The 22,999-nt window shown below is 40.1% G+C and overlaps 2 protein-coding genes across 3 annotated transcripts in view; both read left to right on the forward strand.

Moving 5' to 3' along the window:
* espn (espin) overlaps positions 1–22,694 on the forward strand; it is a 37,259-nt gene extending 14,565 nt beyond the window's left edge. The window contains exons 7-15 of one of the 2 annotated variants that reach the window (XM_076878223.1): positions 1,454–1,746; positions 5,179–5,337; positions 7,238–7,469; positions 8,375–8,428; positions 11,517–11,662; positions 11,921–12,322; positions 19,623–19,701; positions 20,429–20,450; positions 20,794–22,694. In XM_076878223.1, the coding sequence (XP_076734338.1) occupies positions 1,454–1,746; positions 5,179–5,337; positions 7,238–7,469; positions 8,375–8,428; positions 11,517–11,662; positions 11,921–12,322; positions 19,623–19,701; positions 20,429–20,450; positions 20,794–20,938 (1,532 nt within the window). In that variant the 3' untranslated portion in view covers positions 20,939–22,694. The remainder of the gene's footprint in view (positions 1–1,453; positions 1,747–5,178; positions 5,338–7,237; positions 7,470–8,374; positions 8,429–11,516; positions 11,663–11,920; positions 12,323–19,622; positions 19,702–20,428; positions 20,451–20,793) is intronic. The other variant, XM_076878224.1, reaches the window with a different exon arrangement.
* Positions 12,329–19,456, forward strand: LOC143414245 (espin-like protein). The gene has a single exon (XM_076878225.1). It carries the CDS (start codon positions 14,268–14,270, stop codon positions 16,311–16,313), a length of 2,046 nt encoding a protein of 681 aa, XP_076734340.1. The 5' UTR covers positions 12,329–14,267; the 3' UTR covers positions 16,314–19,456.
* Positions 22,695–22,999: the final 305 nt, after the last annotated feature.

The following is a 22,999-nucleotide window of genomic DNA, read 5'->3' on the forward strand; positions in this document are numbered from 1 at the left end:
TCCTTTGGCAAAATGGGTCAAAAGAAGGACTTGACAGGCTCAGAAAAGTCAAAAATAGTGATGCAGCAATCTCAAAATTGCAAAGCTTCTGAAGCGTGATCATCGAACAATCAAGCGTTTCATTCAAAATAGTCAACAGAGGTTTATTTCAGAGCTGCAACATCACTGGAGTGCCCAAAAGCACAAGGTGTGCAATACTCAGAGACATGGCCAAGGTAAGAAAGGCTGAAAGACGGCCACCACTGAACAAGACACACAAGCTGAAACGTCAAGACTGGGCCAAGAAATATCTCAAGACTGATTTTTCTAAGGTTTTATGGACTGATGAAATGAGAGTGAGTCTTGATGGGCCAGATGGATGGGCCCGTGGCTGGATTGGTAAAGGGCAGAGAGCTCCAGTCCAACACAGACGCCAGCAAGGTGGAGGTGGAGTACTGGTTTGGGCTGGTATCATCAAAGATGAGCTTGTGGGGCCTTTTCGGGTTGAGGATGGAGTCAAGCTCAACTCCCAGTCCTACTGCCAGTTTCTGGAAGACACCTTCTTCAAGCAGTGGTACAGGAAGAAGTCTGCATCCTTCAAGAAAAACATGATTTTCATGCAGGACAATGCTCCATCACACGCGTCCAAGTACTCCACAGCGTGGCTGGCAAGAAAGGGTATAAAAGAAGAAAAACTAATGACATGGCCACCTTGTTCACCTGATCTGAACCCCATTGAGAACCTGTGGTCCATCATCAAATGTGAGATTTACAAGGAGGGAAAACAGTACACCTCTCTGAACAGTGTCTGGGAGGCTGTGGTTGCTGCTGCACGCAATGTTGATGGTGAACAAATCAAAACACTGACAGAATCCATGGATGGCAGGCTTTTGAGTGTCCTTGCAAAGAAAGGTGGCTATATTGGTCGCTGATTTGTTTTTGTTTTGTTTTTGAATGTCAGAAATGTATATTTGTGAATGTGGAGATGTTATATTGGTTTCACTGGTAAAAATAAATAATTGAAATGGGTATATATTTGTTTTTTGTTAAGTTGCCTAATAATTATGCACAGTAATAGTCACCTGCACACACAGATATCCCCCTAAAATAGCTAAAACTAAAAACTACTTCCAAAAACATTCAGCTTTGATATTAATGAGTGTTTGGGTTCATTGAGAACATGGTTGTTGTTCAATAATAAAATTATTCCTCAAAAATACAACTTGCCTAATAATTCTGCACTCCCTGTACAGTCAGCAAAGCGCAGGAAACAGCACGGAGCAGTTTTCTTGCTGTCGCTTGATGTCAAAGGTGCCATACTAGTGCTGCACCCTAGTGGCTTGTGTGCAGACGTCATTAGTGTGACATTCATGTTTCTCATTCATCTCTCAGTTGTGTAATCAGATGTAGACTGGAGGGAATGTTTTACAAATGCACACATTTTCCTTCCTGTAACAGGCTGTTGTTTTCACAGGTGCACCAGAGACAGCCATTTCAGACATGCAGGCATACATGGATATGCTAAACCCAGACATCAGCTCCGATATGCACAAGAAGAATGAGGAACCTGATGATGGAGCCTCCAAGCTTCCGCCACCACCGCCCCCCTTTCCCCCACCGCCTCCCCCAGAGTCTCCTCCGACACCCCCTCCACCCCCCAGCTACCCAGCTCCACAGCCTCCACAAGAGCCATTGGCAGCCGAGTTCCTTAAAGTCAAAAGCAACTTGCGCCGTGTGGACAACAAATCCCAAAAAAAAGAGACGCTGGTAAGCTCCCGGTTCAGCTGAGGAAAAGCTGTTTGTCGGAAGTGCCATGAGGTTGTGCAAATATTTTCTCTCTATGGAGGAAAATCTGACAGAAAAATGAAAGCAACCATATTTATATAAATTAGTGTTTGTGCATTTATCTCAGCAGGGATAGGGTTTCACAGCCTGGCTTATTTATATCGCAAGACCAGCAGAAGATTTCTTTAATGTGACTTCACACAACATCAGCTTCAACATGCTCACTTTTAGTTAAACTTCAGATGTCATTAATTTTGGGAAAGCACCAAAAGTGACATGATGTGACCAAGACTAGAAACAGAAGGAGCGGGATGGGGGGGGGGAATAAACTAGCCATTAGCTGTTATTTTCCCTTGTGCCTAATCAGTGAGCTATAACTCTTATGTAACAATGTGCCTTGTCTTATACCCACAATGATGTTATTGTGTTAGCATTGCTAACAAGGGCAAAGAATATGCTCATTACCGTAGCAGGGCTCTGGCTTGACGCACAAACAATGGTTGATGGGTTTGATCTTAATGCCAGTAATTAATCTGGCCCAAGATCACTCAAAAATGTTGTTGACAAGAAGCAGCCATTAGGACTGGCATAAACATTAGTGTCTGCAACACTGCAGTACATGTGAATTTATTTAATATATGAGTCTCTCTCCAGTTACAAGTTTACTTGACTTTCACAAAACACTCAAACCAAGCATATATATTAAACAAAAAAATCAATTGTTCAGACAGGGGCCGTGTGTATGGTTGTTGTTCGCTGTCATCAAGTCCACAGTTAGTGAAAGTGTCCTTTCGCCATAGATCATCTCCATGGTGAGTTCTGTGTGTATTTGTAGCTAGGAGCATGTGCCGTCAGCCATGTGGAGCTTTTAATTAGTACCCCCACCCGTCCCTCCCTTCTTTGTACCCAGGTGACCGGCCCTGGGCGGCCATCATTAACATTTAACAATGAAAGCACACATAAGATCATTGTGCGCAACATACGTCGGAAAGAAAACAAATTACCTTGAAACAGTGAATGGTGCCATTTCATAATCTAGTAAAGGAACTTCATGTGCAAAAAATTATTTTAAAAGCTTACTAAAAGATATTTTAGGAGGGGGGGGGGTGCATCTGCAGTCCTTCTGGAAAAATTTGGACTTTGAACTCTCACTTACATGAGATCTTTGCTGCTAATTCTGGGCCCTGAAAGCTAGAAAATTCTCATAATCCTAAAGCCTGGGAGATTTGCATGTGACTGACCACGGTCAGGGAAACACATGGGTGTTGGTGTTTTGCATAAGAGGAAACGGGCAGAGTTGAGGAGTGGTTGGTCTACGGGTTAGTGGTGACATCACTGCCAGCATTGTGGCCGGCCCAATAGGTTATTGATGAGACCTGTAGGTAAATTGAGAGGGCAGGTAAAGTGACAGGCATAGCACTGAGGAGAGAGGAGGTGAAGCTCTGGATCTGGTGACAGCTACCTTCTTTGCTCTGCTGGGTTTTTGTGGATGAGACTCTGTCTGTACTGGAGGAGAGCTATAAGAGAGGACTCTCAGCGCTGAGGTAAGGTGTTAACAGGAAAAAGTGCTGTCACGTAGTGGAAAAAAATGAAGAAAAAAGATGCTACAAATTGTTTCACATATTATCTCCAGGTTCAGGTTGGAGCAGTTTAAGCCGCTGTATGAACGATGAGTGTGTTGCATAAAAAGTCATGCTTGAATTTTAGAGTTGGATTTACTTTACTTTTTAAAAGGTTATTTGAGTAGTTTGCTTTTAATTTTTAAAGGATGTCAAAATATTTTAATACGACCGTGCGTTTTGCAAGGCTACATGCAAATGTGCTAAACATCTTCAACAACAAACAGGTTAAACAACCTTCAGTAGTCAGGCATACTGACCATCTATCTATCTATCTATCTATCTATCTATCTATCTATCTATCTATCTATCTATCTATCTATCTATCTATCTATCTATCTATCTATCTATCTATCTATCTATCTATCTATCTATCTATCTATCTATCTATCTATCTGTGGGTGTGTGCGTGCGTGCGTGCGTGTGTATAAAACATATGACTTTATGCTGAGAGATAGATCTATATAATGGGAAGAAAGGTTGTCTGTGTGTATGCTTCTCTGTGGCTGATGGGAGCGGGGGGCAGCTATAATGCTTTGTACAATTGCTATTGTTGACCCACCTCCCTGGAGGATGACAAACCATCTGTAGCACTCCCCAGCTCACATTACTCTCCTACTTGATGAGTGCTCAGGGACCATTTCTGTGACAGCAGACATGAGTCAACAAAGTTAAATAGGCTTATAAAAACTCAGAACATGACACCACAGAGGAGGAGAGGTCAGGGGTCAGCTGTCAATTATTGGTTATGTTAAACACTGTGCTCTTGTCTGGATTTTGTGCGAAGCCATGACCTATGCACGCATTACAATGTAAATGACCGCAAGTCTGTTGCCTAGCCCTGGATTTGAAAGGCAAAGTAATTGTAATTTTTTTCCGTCAACGACTCTCGCACGCTTGTAGCTGAAAGCTTTTAAGGTTCATTTTTGACATTAAACATTAAAAATGTGCTGTGTTGTCTTTTACACACATTTTGTAGTGTACACTTTTGAAAATCAATCATTTCAATTTTAAAAAGTTTTCATTGAACATGATTTGAGTTGAGTAAATGCAAATTTGAGGCTTTTTGCATTAGTAAAATCTGTCCACAGAAAGACTGGAAAAGCATGTTAGTCATAATGCAATGTGATCGCATCCATCGCTACTGTCCAGTAACCTGGTAACTCTCATGTATATGCACGCTTTAACCCACACAGTTTCTTTTAACACCAGCTTTGATATCCTGGCTTTACAGCTCCAATTGTTGGATAGATGTCGGAGTGGAAAGTGAGAGCCCATAACTAAAGGTTCAAGTTAGTGACCTCTGACCTTGCTCTTAAAGAACGGTCTCCCTTACGCTGGTGTAAAAGTTGCATTGCATGTGAACCATTATGTCCTATAGCTCCACAAATTTAGCATGAAATATCAATGACTATTGAACCAAACTAAAGCCTTGTTGTGAAGTGTTGTGAGTGAATAAAGCCACTTTGGTCACAAGAGAAGGCTAATCTGGGAATAAAAGATGGTAAATATGTTGTACATAGCATCGCAGAATGAAAGGTTCACTCCCAAAGCATTGACAATGATTATAAGTCACAATAAAATAATTCAATGCAATTCAGCACAACATAAATGATTATACATTTTTGCATCCAATTCCAATAATCAGTCTATCGATAGCAATCATTCATTGACTGGTTTTACATGCACTTCAAACTTTTAAAAAAAGCGTTAATGTACTCCTGTGAAAGTCGGTGGGTTAAACAACATAAATTATATTTCTCCTTTCTCTCTCTTGTTTGAATCTCTTAATCAGTTGACTCTTGGAGAGAGCCACGACAAATTGCGCCGTGTGGATTCAAACAGGAAGTCAAGGAGTTTCAACAAGCAGCCCAGCACTGGGGACTACTACAAAACCCTGGGGAGCGACACGGCCGAGCCTTGTGGGAGCAAAATCATGGCACCCAACGAGGAGGTGAGCCCGAGCTCTGCCGTTTCTGCAAACTATACATGGTTAAAAATGATAATAATATGTCTGCCTCTATATATGTTTGTTGTATTATAGGTTCTTATTTTAATGTATGTACTTGTCTATATGTTTCTGGAAATGTGTGTGAAAAATGCTTTTTTGCCCTGGTATGTTTGCTTTTATTTCTTTATGTGACATACCTTTTTTAACACAAGGCAGCTTAATATTGTGTGCATTATACAAAAATATAAAAATAAATATTACTTTGTTATAATTCAGTTATCTCACTATTTTTGGTGACATTGAAAGTCAGTACATGAGCTGATGTCTGATGGATGTAAGGTTAGTAGTGGGTTGACATAGTGTGCCCTGGTTCTTCCATGAAGGCTCCTTTTCTCCTTTTTCCTTTCTTAACTCCTTATAAGGTCATTCCAGTCTGAGGTTTAGCTTGCTGACGATGGCATTCGGTTACAAAACTGGCTCCACTATTTGCCTAAGCATTGCCACTCAGCATGTTATATAATGTTGCGTCCTCTTGAGCTTTTGTTTGCCACCTGATCCAAATTATCCCCTTATTTCCATTGCCTCTTGAGTCTCCACCCCATTGTGTAAACTGTCCAAGAGGCTACAGTAGATCAAACTCAGTATGATCGCTGACAACAAAGCACTTAGCAAGAAATCACCAACGAAAGGGACACAAAAAGGAGAATCCCACTGAAGCTGAACGTATTTGTTAGATAAGTGGCCAGCTTGTATGTGTTAGGCTGTAATAAAATCCCCCACATGTACATCAGACTGCAATGCAAACATTTTGATAATGCTTTTTTATTGACTTAGGCACTATTTATTAGCCTACTCGGTCACCATTGACATAATGCGCTTGCACAACAGAATTTCCCCAGAAAGGACAAAAGGTTAGTCCAAAATTATGTGCCATTGTAGGTGCCCTGAAAAGTTGATCAAGGAAAATTTCTGTTCGCATTTGCATGTCAATCCCAGTATTAAATATAAGCTGTGTGCTTGTTGCCACATACCTTCACAGGCAGCTGAATGAATAGAATCTGGCAGACTCTCACCAACATCCCTAGAGAGGTGTTCTTATAATCTCATGGGTATCAGGGGTGGGGGTGTTTTGGATGACATGGGTTATAATCCTCATTGAGCCAATTAAGGCCTCAGCGGGGCCCCTCCTGGTCTCAGCACAACCCTAGCAGATGGGCTGGCTAATCAGCAGAAGCGGCACGTGCTGCCAAGACCCATCTGGACATGGCCAACCCCCTTCCAGCTCTCTGGGGGGTTTGAAAAGTAAAGGCGGCAACAATGACAAGCACACGTCTGAGGAATAATGGAGCGGTGGAGTCGAGTTAAATGTCATGGTCTATTAATTTGTCTCCACAGGAGGTACGGCACACTTTCAGAGTGTGTCAGACGTATGCACTGGGTGGGGCAGTGACAGATGGCTGTTTTCCCCTCAGACCTTTCCCCCTTGAGATTATGTCATATTAGCTGTTATTAGCAAAAGGCATTGTGTTGTTATGAGTTAATGAAAGACAGGAGGAAGCTGAGGTATGGTGCCACTATACATTTGCGCCTGTCAAGCCTCAGCGCAGGAATCTCAAGCTTTCTCAGATATTATTTTAGATAAATGTCGTGGCATCTTTTTTTCACCAGTGAATTTTTTTTAATATTTCCAACACTGAAAAAAAACAAACTGTTTTTGTAAGGCGCAAAGAAACTCTCAAGAGTATGCAAAAAAAATATTTAATTTGTGGAGCAAAAATAAGTGTTATTTTAATTCTTTCAGGATAAAGCAGTGTTTCCAGTTAACAACAATGTCGTTTTTAAGACAAAACCTCAGAATGCAGAATGAGTGACATTTTTTTTGCTCTCCCTTTTGCTGGTTCAGGGTTCTGTGTTATTGGAGGAGCCAAATGAAAATCCCGCCCAAAGCTCTGAAAATGGGACTACAGAGGAATCTGTCCCTCAACCACCACCTCCTCCACCACCACCTCTTCCCCCAAGCAATCCAATGCCAACACCCCCGCCACCTCCTCCTCTGCCTCCGGAGACACAAACCCCTCAAAATAATGCCAACGCCACGCCCACCAATCAACGACGCCCATCTTCGTCATCAGGAAGTAAGTCAACCAAACCTGCTTTTTTCCCTAATCTCAATACTTTTCCCCCCATCTTTGTTTCCTGCTATATTAGTCCTAGAAAGCAGAGACTGGTGTATTAATGGCTACAAAGTAATCACCCTGGGTAAAGATGAGTTGAGTCTGACCCTAGCATTCTAAATAAGAGATTATAAATTAATGATGTAGCGCTAGCATTACCCTGAGAACTGGTTTAGTGTTCAGCCATTTCCTTAAGTGCCCTGGACGCACTGGATGATGCAGTCTGACGGTGCACATGCCGCTCGAGTTGCAGGGAAATTTTAACTTTTGTATAAGGCTGTTTTTTAAGTGCTAAAAATGTGGAATTTTAAAATGCATAAGTGTTTTAAGATTTGTGATCGGAAAAACAAAATATTTATCTTGTTCTAACGTTTATTAATGCATTTCCTTTTTCTAGAAACTCATTAATATACAAGGAAATTCAGTGAAAGTGAAGTTCCTAAATTTGATTATGACAAATCCAGTTCTTGGAGCTGACATCTGCCATTCTTTGCATACATGTCTACATACATAACTTCCTGCTTATACTATTGGTCAGTATACTACAAAAGCAAACTGGAAACTGAGCAAAAATACCAAAAATCTTTGCTTAAAGAATTTGTTAATGATAGGCAGATATCAGTTTTACCTGATAAAGATATTACATGAAGAGTGACACATACAAAATACTTTTTTCTCTTGTAATTCTAAATACATTGATGTCGCCTGGTTATAAACTGTCACTTTCAATTCAGCATTGCTTTTCTGCTTTATACGTTTCTGTTTACATGTTCTTTATCTCTCCTGTTTGCTCTCCATGCACTTCTCTCTGTTTTGTTTCTTTTGTTTTTTCCCTCTTCTTGCCTGCCACCATGTGCTCTGTCAAGGCGGAGATAACTCTGCCTCACAGGCTGAGGGAGGAGCACTTAGACAGATGAAGAGTAAGTAGAGACTGCGAATCAATTGCATTTAAGCTAAATCACTTCATCCTGTTTAGATACGTTCAGAGTTCACAGTTGTCCTTCCCACTTACATGACATTTTATAACATTTGTCTAAATTCTAGAGCATTTTAACCTGTCCATAGCATTTTATGTAAATAACTTTATATGAGATGTTATTTCAAACCATATGTATCCAATTTATCAAAGCAGCTGTTCTATCACCCTTTGAAAACTGAACTGAAAGAAATTTACTTTTAAGTACAATGTGACCGTAATTGCTGTTAACAAAGGCAATGTTTGAATGATTACCTACATTTTTTTATCTATTTTTACCCAATGCCGCATGGTCAATACAGTGAGGACTAGTATTAGTGCAGAGTGACTGTATTCCAGGTAAAACAACATAAAAAAAAAAAAGATTTTTACTAAGATTTCAGAATCAGTGAAACGGCAACATAAAACACAGAATAACAGAAAATTCAACATTACAATCTAATTAAGAAACATTTTGTAACAAGTACAGCAGGCGAGGCGTTTTGTTACCTTAAACAAAGCTGTAAGTAAACGCACCATTAAAATATAACCTGGCTATAGCATAAGTGACAATTATACCTTTTTACAGTCTCTTTATGTTATCTGTACGCTTTGTTCAGCAATTATCCAACTGTCCTATCTGTTCATGCTCCTTCTGCCGACCAATGGTAGGAGAGCAATAAAAGACTTAAAGCTAAAGAGTGGTGTGTGCTCGCTAATGGCATGAGTCGCGTGACACTGTTAAACAAGTTGTTTAGTGGTCATAAAATGAAACACCACCAACTCGTTTGAGAGCTTAAGATAAATTTACAGCTCAAACACTCGTTGTCGCCACAGCAGCAGAACAAGAGGCAAATTCCAAATGCTGCTGCAACAATGGCGATGGTTACGAGTCCTTTATTGTCCTGTTGCTCTTCTATTGAGAACAACCGCTTACCTTTTATATTGTACTGCGCACATTTTCATCTAATGATTTGTTCAACAGAATTAACCAGTAGTGATAAACAGGCCATAAAATTAAAAACCTTCTATTAATCTTGGAGCAACAAACCAGGCGGCTGAATGAAGAGGTTTGTGTCCCTGTGGTTTTCTGTTTGTAAGGGTGCAAAGGATCCTGCTTTTTATATCATAGGTCATAGCTGACCTTAACAGCAACACGCCATAGGAACATGTCACACTGTTTGCCCACTGTGTGAGTCTCTTCATCAAACCTCCACCCTCTCTCCACCCACATCCCAGGCTAAATACAATCGTACTAGCAAAGACTCAAAAACACACATTTTAATCTCTTTTCAAAAAGTTGCAAGCACACCAACTTAGAATGTGTCTTTTTTTTTGAAAGATACAGCTGTTTAATGTTATTTAGCTGTTTTTAAGTTTGAAAAAGCATTTAATCATGCTTATGTGCAACTGATCTAGTTACATTTTAGCCCAGGATATTTTAGATTTGTACCTCTCGTGCGATGTACTGAGCTTTTTAAAATGAATTTAAATAGCTGTCAAAGGTGTTTCAGCTCTTTCTTTTTTATCCTGAAGCTTTACACAGGCCACAGTTTCAATCAAGCACACATTGTAAAAAGGCTTAGTGGTGTCACACACAGGCAAATCTCTCTCTCTTTCGCTCTTTCGCTCTCTCTCTCTTTCTCTCTATCTCTCTTTCTCTCTCTATGTGATGCAGAAAATATGAGGGACAGCTGTATGTGTCTCGAAACAGTTTATCAGGTCGAGCGAACTGAATCTTGGTCTGGCTGTGGGCACTGAGAAGCCGGGGATTGAAACACGGTGTGCGTGTGTGCGTTTGTGTGTGTTAATTCCTAGCTGGCTTGCCAATGGCTGGCTGTCACTTCCAGTTACGGGTGATTCCTTTAGATTTCCCCCAACTGTGATGATAGGTCTTTAATGGAAAGCTGTTCTCTCCTCCCCACGAGAGAGACAGAGAGAGCAGGGAGAGTGAGGTGGGGTGGCACGCTAGCGAGTCTTTGTGTCCGGCCGGAGCATTGCGGTTGTCTCAACAGGGAGCACTTTTTCAGTAGGACTCTTTTTTGTTTTGTTTTTTTCCATTCTGCACATAGAGGATGAGTAAACAATGAAGGATTGAGGATATTTATTTTCCTAGAAAAAAACATTCGCAAAAACAGGTGAGGTGTCCTTTTGTGCGTTTGCTTCAAAATATTCTACATTTAAATCCTGGTAAAAAGATATGCGTAACTGTTTGTTGTGCACTACAGCATCATCTTTGAGCTTTTTCCATTTACACTTTAAATGTTTTCTTGCTTAAGAACTCAAACGACAGCTGCAGTGGTGCTTGCATGCAGTACTTTATGGTTTTCTTTATGGTTAGTATAATCATTTTGAAAAGCTGATCTATATGTATAATTGCATAAATTAGCGGCATATTTTGACATTGCCTGATTGGCATAGGACCAATTTTATTTTTCCTTTAAAAGTGAAAATGAAGTTAATTTTCAATTGCATTGAAACAGAGTTTGAAGTTGAAGTGTAGTTAAATTTGTTGAAGGATTCATTCAGTAGATTATTGTAAACGGGAACTGAATGTATATCTTTTTAGGGTGTTTAACAGCAGCTGAGCTGTAACGATAATGGTCAGATGACAATGAAAGAGAATGTGTGTCTCTGTTCTTTGAGTTCACTGTAATGAAAGTATATTTAATTGCTCATCCTCATTTAATCCTGGCTCACTCCAGCTGTTGGCCGATTTAACAGTTGCCCAACGATATTTACGTCTCCAGCAAACATTCGACCCCAGCAGGAATAAAGGCAGATGCCAACCAGAGTAATCAAATCTAAAAAGAAACGTATCTAGCTTATCCATGAGTGAGGTTTAGAATACCATTATGACCTCCCATCATTGTCCAACATGCTCCAGGTCAGCATTGTTACCTTGCTGATTGGATGAAATATTTAACAGTGAAATGCCACTCAAGCCCTTCTTCTCCTCATCAGTCTATCTCTCTCAGTCTGTCTGTATCCATCTCTCTCTGCTCAATCTTTCTACCTGGTTTCACTTGCCTGCTCCGTCCTTTTGTCCGCAGGCGCAAAATCTTTCAACATGATGTCCCCCACCGGCGACAACTCGGAGCTGCTGGCAGAGATCAAGGCAGGGAAGAGCCTCAAGCCCACACCTCACAGTAAAGGCTACACCACTGTGTTTTCCAACAGCGGGCCCACAGGAAACAATGTAGGTCACTTAGCTTCCTTAGCTACAGACAGTGACTCATGCAGAAGGGATCGTTCTGAAAGTTAACTCACAGTTTTTACAATCAACTGTGGATTTGATGTCACGCTCTCTATTTTAAATGAACTATATGTGAATCTAACCACATTCTGGCCTGATTTGTGAAAGTCAAAATCTCACTCTCTTTTAGCCACATGTGTTAAAATTTATGTGACTCCTGTTTGTTTGTTTTTTTCCATCTGTGCCTTTATTTCTCTTCAGGAAAACTCTACATCTCCAGAGAGTCGATCATCTAGCCCACCAGCCAAACCGCCATCCCCTCCGCCAACCAGCACACCAGTGACCTCACAACCCACCAATCCGAGCCCCAGCCCCAGTCCCAGTCCCAGCCCCAGTCCCAGCCCCAGCCCCAGTCCCGCTGGCTCCGGATCTGGCAGGACCGTGTCAACATCTGGGAGCAACGAGCAGCTGTCCTCCAACTCTGTGATCAATGGGAACAGTGGTGGAGGCACACATTCAGGGAGGAAGACGAGCCTCACAGATGTTGAGGCTCTAGTGCCTACTCACGATGAACAAGGGAAAGCCATCCCTGAATGGAAAAGGCAGGTGATGGTGCGCAAGCTTCAGGTCAAGATGCAAGAGGAAGAAGAGCACAAACGCAAGGTAGGCATAATGGCTGAGTGTCATTAGCTATCCCATTTGTGGGCCTATAAATTTAACAGTGTACAGTAAAAGTGACTAGAAGTGACTTCAGATTCAGATCATGAGCAAAGCAAAGGGGATAGCTGTTGCTTGGATTTGAGCGTGGAAGTTTGTGATTTTGAACCACAGACAGTATAAAAGATGGACGTAGCTACTGTTACATCACCCACTGCTTCTGCAGTCTTGTTTTGAAACCTCAAGATGAGCGTTTTCTCCATCACCGTCTTGATTTTGGGAATAAAAAGGATGTGATGAGGAGTTTTGACTGTGAAACCACATACTCACTGGCAACCACAAGACATTTTCACAGATAATCTGCCATTTTGAAACATGGTATGAACAAGATTTGCAAAAATAGACTTTTTAGCAGGTTTAAAGCACTTCCTAGCCAGAAACTACATCCATGTTTTATACTGTCTATGCTTTGAACACTGGCATTGTGCGAAGGCATGTTTAATTTAGTTCCATTTTTGCATGAGATCATTCTTGCTCTTTGTGTTAGCTTTTCTTAGAAGTCGCTAGTTTAAAGCTAAGCATTCAGTGGGGTCATATTTTTCTCAAGGACTACAGCCAGCATACACTGATGCACAGTCATAGCACTATATTATGACTATTTAGACAAGATGTTTGTACCGGAACAATCTGAACACTTGCTAATCCTGTGTAATACAAGAAGGACCCTAGTAGTATGTAACATGCTTGATTAAATTTGACTGATTAATAATTTACTGCTATCTAAGGAATTGTAATGTTGCACCACTAAACAACAAGCTTAAACACACTGCTCACGTGCAGTGTTTTAATTGTTTAGTTCCATTTTTTTCATAAAAACATTAAACTGGTAACACATAAGCTAATAACACATGAAAACATGTTCACGTCCACAAAATGATCATCTCCTTGTTCTCACATTTTTCAATTATTTATCCACTTCTTTTGCATTTCTTCACATGTTTCTTGTTCGTATTTGTACTTCTTGCCAATAGCAGACCTTTTTGGAGTGCACTGAATTGAATACTTGGCTACAACAACCATCACAGAATTTGGCACACTTGACTAATGGGTTCACAGTGTGGGCTGGTGTTTGATGGTGGAGTTTTGCTGTTCCAAGTTCTTACATGCTGATTCAGTGGTGTGATGCCGAGTCCATTCACACTACAAGTCAACCATTATTGATACCAACAGTAACACAAATAGCATATTAACAATACTGAAAACTTGTGTCCATTGAGGATTTTTTATTTTATTTAAATCATCTCTATCTAATCATTGTAGCAGTCTTTTTTTTAATTTCCCCAACATCTTTTTTGGGGGGGGAGAAGCTGGCAGGGTGCGAGCAGATCATGATCTCATAAAGAGTAACGCCAATGGTTTGCAGTGTCAGTGACCTTGTAGTAGAAGTGTTGTGTAGATGCATAAAAAAAATATCAGACAAAAGTAAACACTGGCTCATAAAAACAGAATAGAGCCTTTTAAGAGGCATTACGCAAATGTTGTGAAACATCTGCAGTGTTAAGTGCCTAAAATACAAATACTAACATGTTGTAACTCTTGCATGCCAGTATTGGTCTAGCTAACATATAATTTCGCATATAACTCAACAAAGTAGTCACTGTTCTTTGACTCAAAATTCCATTGGAAAGCTTTGTGCTTGTAATCAGGCAGTGCCATTGCACCACTAAATCCATGTAAATCCTGTGTGTTAGGATGGATTTGCACTGAAGCGTGTGTTCGTACCAGGAAATTCAAGCTGAAGGAATCCCTCCCTCCTTCCTCCTTTTTTTTTCCTTGTCCTATTGGTCTCCTTTGACCTCTGATTTAGTTTGCATCAACTGGGCAGTACCAGCCTCTGGAATGGCACTACTCCCACGCCCACAATGCCATTTTGGGCCCATTTGGTGAACTGATGACTGAGGCCGACCTGAACCGAATTGAGAAGCAAATTGAGAACCTACAGGTTATGCATAAGGTATCAGAAGTCGAGAAGGAACTGAGTGAATTGGAGCAGGAGCTTCACCAGCTTCTACCAGTTTCTGCTGCTCTCAATCAGGGGCACTTCTCAGTCAATCCAAAGCAGGTGCATGGCAAAGCTGAAGATCTTCCAGCCTGGTGCAGCAAGATTTCTACCCTCCTAAAGAGTATGGCTATCCTTCTTGCCACTCTGGGAGGCAAAGAGATAGACATCTTGGATCTTATATGTCCTGGATATTCCCAAGAAGACACAAGAAATGTGAGCACAGGTCAGTCAGTGGGACCAGCTGGAATTATGGGACGCTCTCAATCCTTTTCAACAAGAGAGGATGTAGAAAAGGAAATAAAGCAGTGCGGCGTTTCAGTGAAGAACCTAAAGGCTAATTATGAAGTTCAGAATCAGCCGCAGTCTGCAGATAACCAAGCAAATAGGGTTTACAAACGCAAGAGGTCACTCCCTGTGGTAAGTGAGTCTAGTTATCATCCAGAGACAGTCTGTGAGGATGAGGTCCCTTGTTCCTCTGCTTCCATACTGGAATCCAATACCAATGGTGGTTTAACTTCAGTGGAGGAATCAGTCTTACCACTTGTTGAAGAACCAGCTATCACCGCATCTCATGCTCCTAAGACATATATGTCTTCTGAGGCAATGGCACCAACTAATATTGAACAGTTCAGCCAGGTTCTTTCTGCAGACCCTGTTTTAAATAATGATCAACTAACAAGAAGCTTGGAGGTGCAGACAGATCTAAGCTATGTCCAGGAATGTATTGAAATGAGGAAAGAGAGAATTGTCTTCCTGTTCCTTGAACATTGGCGGAAGTATACAGTCTCTGAGTCTTATCAGACTAGATATACTGGCAGGAGGCGAAATCATTTAGATGTGGACTGGGAGGACTACAGCCAATTTAGTGCACAGATTGGTGGAGAGATGCACAGTGAAGACGATAAACTCCTCCTATTTATGAAATCAAAGCAGGTAGTAGGGAATCTGATTGGCCACTGGAGGGCAATCATGAGTCAAGTGCCCACACGCCAGATCCGCCGGCTGAGTCGTGCTCAGATGATCTATTGGCCACAGCATTTCCTGCCGCACATCAACGGGTTAACTGTGAGCTATGAAAGCCTAACTCTTGACCTTTTCATGCTTGGCTATTTCCAGCTATTGGAAATGAACATGTCTCGAAGTGAGCGGAAATTCCGACACCTTTTATGCTATGAGATGTTTGACCGTCTTGGCAGCCACAAATGGGAGGTCATAAGGCAGTTTCACAAGGAGGTCATGGAGGAAATTGAGTGCGAGAAGCGAGATTGGGCGGATGGTTTTGAGGACATAAAAGTCAAGTACTTTGGAGACTCGGGTGAGGGAGGAGGCATGCTGACAGCATCGCTACATTCCATGTCTCCTGACATGTCCATAATGTCAATGCAGGAAACACTCCCTCCCCCACCATCCCACCCACCACCTCCTGAACTCCCACTTTCGAATGCACACTCTGCACCACCTGCACCATCACAACAACCCTCCTTGCCAGTCTCACATTCGGGGGTTTCTGAAGGTTCGTCACCTGCTGTGGCTCACGATGGTCAGTGTGTGGAGCAGGGACCCCCCAAGGACTCAGTGGAGGACAGTGTTCAGGGGAATGTCAGTTTAAATAAGCCTGCAATTTCTAATGGGAAAGGTTCAGAGCCGGACCACATGCAGGACTTGGCAAGCGTGCAACATGTTGAAGCAACAGCTAAAGTTGAGACACTTCCAGACACAGCAACACCATGTCCAGTGAAAGATGCCCAACCTGTTACTGTTAAAGTCAAAGAAGAACCCCACGTTGATAAACCTCCACCCAAAGAAGAACCCAATGAAGATTCAATTAAAGTCATCTATGAGCTTAAAGAGTTCAGCAATGAGGAAATCATCAAATACATTGACCGAAGCTTTGCTTTTTGGAAAGAAAAGGAAGCTGAACTTTTTGATATCTAATAGCTATGTAGGCTAAGGTTGTGCTGAAGGTTCACTGCTAAGATCAATTGTGGAAAACTAGCACGCACAGTGCAACATGCTGACAAGAGAACCTAATCTGCTTTGTTAATGTTTAGGTCATGTCACGTAATGGACTTAACTGCAGCAAAGAGCATCCATGCTGCTGTGCTAACATTACCGCTTCTGTATGTTTAAGTGGAGGAAAGTATGCATTGTATTACAAAAGATGCACATATTGTGTGAAACCAAGAGCTTTTCAGACGAAGTATGATTGATTGCCACAAAACACAAAGGAAAAAAAAGTTTAAAAGGAAAAGATTTGCCATAAAAATCAATGCTGTTTGTTTCTTTGGGTCATCTTTGTAATGGGGATGATTAGTAAAACTCTGCATAGTTGTTTTACACTGAATATTTCAGACTGCGTTTATGTGAGGGTTTTATCCCATCTCATTTTCATACAGTAGGTGATTAATTGGCACTGGTATTAGTAATGTGCATAAGAAGATGTGGCTCACTTTTAAGTGACAGACTCAGGTCTATAGATAACATCCATATATTCCACCGACTTTAAAAAATGACATGGAATTGCACACAGTTTTTGCTACATAAAAGTTACATTTCCATTTATCTTTCTTTCTATGCACATGATCAAACGTGTCCCTTTTTCTCCTCTTTGTCACATTTTTAGCCAGTGAACTCACACAAAAACAGCAAGTGACAGCGAGTGAGCAGCATCTGGCCTCTGTTCTACCTTCATTCTTGATAATTAGTGAAGGGGAAAATGGCCTTACTGTCTAAATGGTTCCTTTTTGCTTGAACTGAAAGAGAAAGTAGCTCAGTCTTTAGTGGGTTTGAAGTTTAGAACTACTTAGTGGTTCACAAATGTCTTTGTTTAAATTCAAGTGGATTATTTACTTATAAGGTGTGCCTTTTAATAAACATTACAGAATTGGTGAAATATGGTGAAAATGGTTCAAAAGTTACAATTATTTTCTCTGAGCATATTTAAAAGTATTCACCAGTCAAAGCTTTAACTTAAATAAAACATCACATTAAAATGTTACAACTGCTTTATGGTGTTTATTCCATTGTTTGCTTATGTTATTATATAAGTATATTTCAAATATTGGCTCAGAGTTTCCATAATTGATTTCATGTTCTTCTATTTATTGGTTTCTAGGTTGGTGTTATAAGTAAATAAAACTGTCATTTTTGGGGATTAGCAGATTTAAGCAGCAATTAACCATTTGGAGTTTTTGCACTGATGCACCTGTGTGGCAAAAAGGCCAAAACAATAGATTACCTAAGATATTGTTTCCATCCTTTTGAGAACTTACATAACGACACTGATTTACCAATGAAAGAGCAACTGTCAAACACACACTCTTCAATGTGTAATCCTCAAGTGCAGTGCTTGTCGATGCAATAAACCGCACACTGCACACTATTCTCATAGTGTCTGTTCTATTGCATCAAGATTACCTTGGAATAACCCTCTTAACACCCCCTGCTGTCCTTCTATCTGTGGCTTACAGGAGCCATAAGGAGGTTACAGTGAATCTTTATCAACTTGCAGGTCGCACGAGAAGGCAGTCAGCTGGTAAACCTAAAGCCACTTTCTATCAAACTTTTTCCCCTTTGCACAATATTTCAGGCAGAGTTGGAGCACGTACACAATGCAGTAAAGAGTGATGTTAGTAACAACACTGCCTTAACAGATGGGCAAAACTATAATAGACTATGATGTAATCTGCTGAGCTTGCACAATGCGCTCTTGCATATATGGAACTGGAGGTCAAGTTGCTGTAGTAATTACAGTATCAACAGAATTAGTCTTGACTGAACTACAGTTTATTTGTTTATTTTTCTTTCATTAGACAAAAAATAATGCTAGATTCAATAAAATTACCTAAAACTATTATTGATTAATGAAATAGCTGCTAGCACAGCAAAGTCTAGGCAATAACTTCATCTTAATAATACAATGTCATTTTCACACTTCCAAATTTATAAATCTAATAGCCTACAATTGTTATAATCCCAAACAGTATGCAGGCACAGCAAAGGGTTGTGTGTTCTGACCCTTGTGGATGTCCACTGACACTACAAATATGGCCCACAAAACCAAAAAACTTTATTAAGCCCATCAAGAGAGCTGCTTAATTCGTATTTTGCAGCTTTTTCTTTTTTAATTGGTTGGCTTAACTGTCACTCTTACTTAACTGCCAGTTGACTTGATCACACTTAGTTTAAACCTTTAATAGCTACTATCAGCTACTTTTTGGTGAAGAGTTTTGGTGGGGGGCGGTGTAAATTTGTTTATTTTGGTTTGTTTTCTCCATGTTTTTTTCTTTTTCTTTTTTCTTTTTTTTTTTTGAGGCAAAATTCCCAGGGGACTCATTAAATATTAATTCCATAGATAATCTTACCTGGATTCACACTGGCTAGGGCAAGTGAAATCCTTCAGTAAAATGAATGCAGAAGGGTAATGTGTCTAGTTGGGCGAAGATGAGAAATCCAAGATGGCTGCCTTCTTTCTCTCCCGCTCCACCTCCAGTTACAGCCTGAAAGGGAAAAAAGGGATCCAGTTACCATATGTGTACACAGAGAATATCCTGTAAAACACTGTCCTTTTCAAAGGCTTTGTTTCATTTTAAACAAACAGCAGAAGCAGACATTTTGTGAGATCTGTTTGTTTTGGTGAATTCATACATTAGTTTCAACTATATTGGGTTACCATTGTTTAGGTTCTTAAGTCTTACATAAAGGCCATTTGTTTAAAACTGACATTTGAGAATCTGCACAAACAAACAGACTGGACTAACATTTCATTACAGTTGTTCTTTATGCAGGTGCTTGCCTGCTTTAGTGATGATTTATGCAGTGCTACCGACATAAATCATCTCAATATCACCTTTAATTTAATATAATAGACTCAATAGTAATTTCCAAATATTTCAAATGTTAACACATCTATTATTATATCCAGGTGTATTATAACCAGATATTTTAAAAATGATCTCATGGGGCACATCTGTTCATGACTGTGTGCTAACCTAAAGGTGAAGACTGAGATTACTACTTTTTTAAAGAAGAAGGTTGCACACAAGATGATGCAAGTGAAGTCTGTAGCAGAAGAACTTGCTCACATTTACCAAATACATGTAGTACACATTTTGCACTCGCGATTTCTCTTAAACTTGACACAAGTCTCCTCACAACAGAAGATACTTTAAAAGTACAAATTCATTGCTGACTGCTGTGGGCCCCTATCTCTGTCTCTCCCCGGACCCCTCTGTCCCCTTACAGGCTGAGGAGGAGGCGGCACGCTTGGCGTCAATGCCAGCCTGGAGGAGAGACATGATGAAGAAGAAAATGGATGAAGAGAGGTGAGTAGCCAGTGTTACTCAGCACATCTCATTTTTGGTGGCAGGTTAGTAGTGCTTAACCCAAATGGATGACATAAAGGCGCTCTGGGCTGGAATAAGTTGGCAGAAAACACTTAGTGGCTGTGATGCCACCAAAACATCCAACCAGTTGGGGGGTTTTGTTACTAGAGAGTTTTTTTTTCACAGGAAAGCACTTTAAATTCTTGCCATTGCAGGCCTTCTTTATTAATTTACTGTTTATTTGCATTTCAAGAAGCTCTTCTGCTCTTCTGCAAATATTCAGAAATACCCAGCTTACTAAATGTATTTTTTGTGTTTGCATTGGGAAAATGTTGGACCTAATCAAAACTGCAGGTGCGTCATATGCTCATATGCACTAAAAGTAAAAGGCTAGTTTTGTATCTGTTTTTAAATCCATAAATCAGAGCCTGGAAGAAGTAAAAGAGTCGAGAACTTTACATGAAAGGTTTCATTCATTTTTTTCCTCCAGTGGAAGCAAAAATATATTGACTAATTCAGCTTTACCTCAAGATTTGTGCGATCTTTAGCCTTCTTTGTGACATTTATTGTTGAACAATTTGAACTTGATGTTTAGAGTATAAAGTGTACTTCCTATTTTGTCACTTGCACGTGTTAAAATTATCATTTAATTGCTTTAACTTGTGAATTAACTGCTGTTGCTGTTTAAGATATTTAAACCTTGTCTTCTTGTGCTCACCATCTCCTGATGTGACAGGGAACAGAAAAGGTAAGAAAATTTTATTCATTCTGCTTTATACAACACGTAACACAAAATGTGTTGAATGAGAAATTTGTTAGGTGCTGTGAGTCTGAGATCAATGGATTAAAAACTTCTTTAATTACGTTTAAAAAGAGCAAAGAAAAAAAATTTAATATACAGAAAATACAGTACTATTCTTTTAACAGTAAATACTGCCCAAAAAGTGAGATGCCTTGGTGGTGGTTTGTGCTTCTGAGTGCTTCGTGTCTTGAGATGTGGTCATTTGCATATGTTAGAAGTAACAACTATAAACTGAAGATTTACTGTACAACTCTAACTACTGTGAATTATCCTTTATGGGTGCACGTAGAAAAGAAGAGGAGCAGGCCAAAAAGGTGAAGGAGATCGAGGAGAAGACGGAGTTGGAGCGAATACGAAACCTAGGCTATGACGAGACCAAACTGGCGCCCTGGCAGCGGCAGCTCATTTTGAAGAAAGGGGATATACCCAAATAGTAAACAGGATCATCTCCCCATCCTCTGCCCTGCAGCGCTCCCCACCCCAACTTATACCAATGCCTCCCCCTCCCTGATCCTGCATCCCACACTGCACAGGTCCACAGGGGAAAAGCTGGTCTTCCTTTAAACTGTGTGTTACTCTTTGGCCTCCAGACACACAGGGCCATGCTGTGGCTGCTGCTGTCCACACGGGCTCTGAGGCTCAGCTTGGGATGACCCTGCACCTGTTTTATTGACACAAAATCTTGTTTTTTTTCTTCATTTTTTTAACATTAACAACAGTTCTGAGATGCACTGATTCTTGTGACCCGATAAATGTATGTGTCCTGAACTTAGCATCTATCCGCTTTCCTGCAAATCACTAGACTAGACAAAAGTTAGAACATTTAACAGACTTATAATAGAAAGAGACTACTTTTAAGCCTATATGCCAGACTCACTCACCTTTATGTAATGAATGGGGAAAAAATACTCATGAAGCAGCTAATGCATTCTATATGTAGATAGTGTTACATCTCCATCATGGCTTAGTCATGACATTTTTGTACCAGTCTCATAGAAGCGTTTTACTGCCACGGTTGCAATTCTTTTCAATTTTTTAAAGCAAAATCTCTGCTCAAACGTATCAGCGTCTCGTAGTTAAGCTTGTCGTGCTTTCTCAGCGGATTTCAAAAGATGATAAAATATCCTATTTTTCAAAAAGAAAATGCAAAATGATATAGATTGATTTTCACTGGAAAAGGATAAAAGGATCCAAATGAGATTTTTCAGTGTGTGACCTAAACTTTAAACTTTAAGCTGTTCTGAGCACGAATGTTACATGTTGTGTGCATGTGTTGCATAAAGCGTATCAAGTTGTGTTGTTTTGTTAAGCATACTTGACCCAGGGGTTCCTGGATATTCTCAAAGGAAGAAAAGAAAAGACACAGAAAGTCTTACTAGGCATCCTCTATGTGAGCATAGCCTTTAAAAGAAATGCACATCGGCAACTTACAGCAGTCGTCATCTTCACACTAAATATTTCAAAAGTTAGAGAAAAGACAACATTTTGTCCTGTGTCATGTTCCGGTCTTTGTCCCACTAACCTGGACTCTAAATCTTTGATGAGCAGATCTGCTTACACACATAGTCACGATACAAATTTTGTGAAACGACAGTTTCAGTAGTCGACACCAGTGACTACAAAAAAGCTGATTTTTCTTTTTCAAGTATTCTTAATGATTCGCACATCTGTTGGGCACAGTTTGGCCAACAAATAGAAATTTGGAAAAGCTGTGTTGAATACTTTCGGCAGAACTGAGGAGACATACATACTGCAAGTTTTACCAGTTCACGCATTTGCACAGTGGAATTTAAGTGAGAGTAAAGCTCTTAAATGAAATTAAATCATGCTGTGTTTGTCCGGTGGTTAAAAACATGATGTTTCATTTTTGTTGGATGGACATTTTTACAAGTATGCACACGATGTCACATGAATATCATGGGACTGTTTGATCACTTGGATATATTCTAATTCACTTTCATCGGATGCCATATGATATTGAAATTGAGGATGGTGTAAATGTCATTGCCATTTGATTTTCTTTATATATAAACTGTGTACATAGTGACCCTCAGCATTTTGTCACCTCATTGTTTCCACATTGCATTATAATACATGTCTCAGCCTTGCTTGAATAGAATATTGGTTAATGTGTAATCATATTTTCAGACTGTTAAAGTTGAAGAAATTAAATCTTAAATTACCAAAAAAAGAGAAAATGTGTGCTTCGTTTTTTGTGTTACTTTCCAAAAAATATAATACTTGTGCAACACTAATTAATTCCCATACAAACTTGTCATGTATACTTTTTTTGAAGAAGCTTAAAATCTTATATGGACGGGAACACACTGGCTCTACACAAAAAATGAATTGTCCTCTAAGCCTAAAAACTGGTTGTCCCACTGCTGGCTGCAAGAACAGCAATCAAGCATTTGTGATAACTGTTGGTGAAGCTTTTGGATTGTTTTGTTTAAGCCACATTGGAGACTTGTTGAGCATTCAATCCAATTTAAGTT

Source organism: Maylandia zebra, linkage group LG20 (assembly GCF_041146795.1).
Source record: "Maylandia zebra isolate NMK-2024a linkage group LG20, Mzebra_GT3a, whole genome shotgun sequence".
NCBI classification, from domain to species: domain Eukaryota; kingdom Metazoa; phylum Chordata; class Actinopteri; order Cichliformes; family Cichlidae; genus Maylandia; species Maylandia zebra.

What these genes read in the sequence shown, in the direction of transcription:
- LOC143414245 (XM_076878225.1), top strand. Translation starts at nt 14,268, where the DNA reads ATGACTGAGGCCGACCTGAACCGAATTGAGAAGCAAATTGAGAACCTA.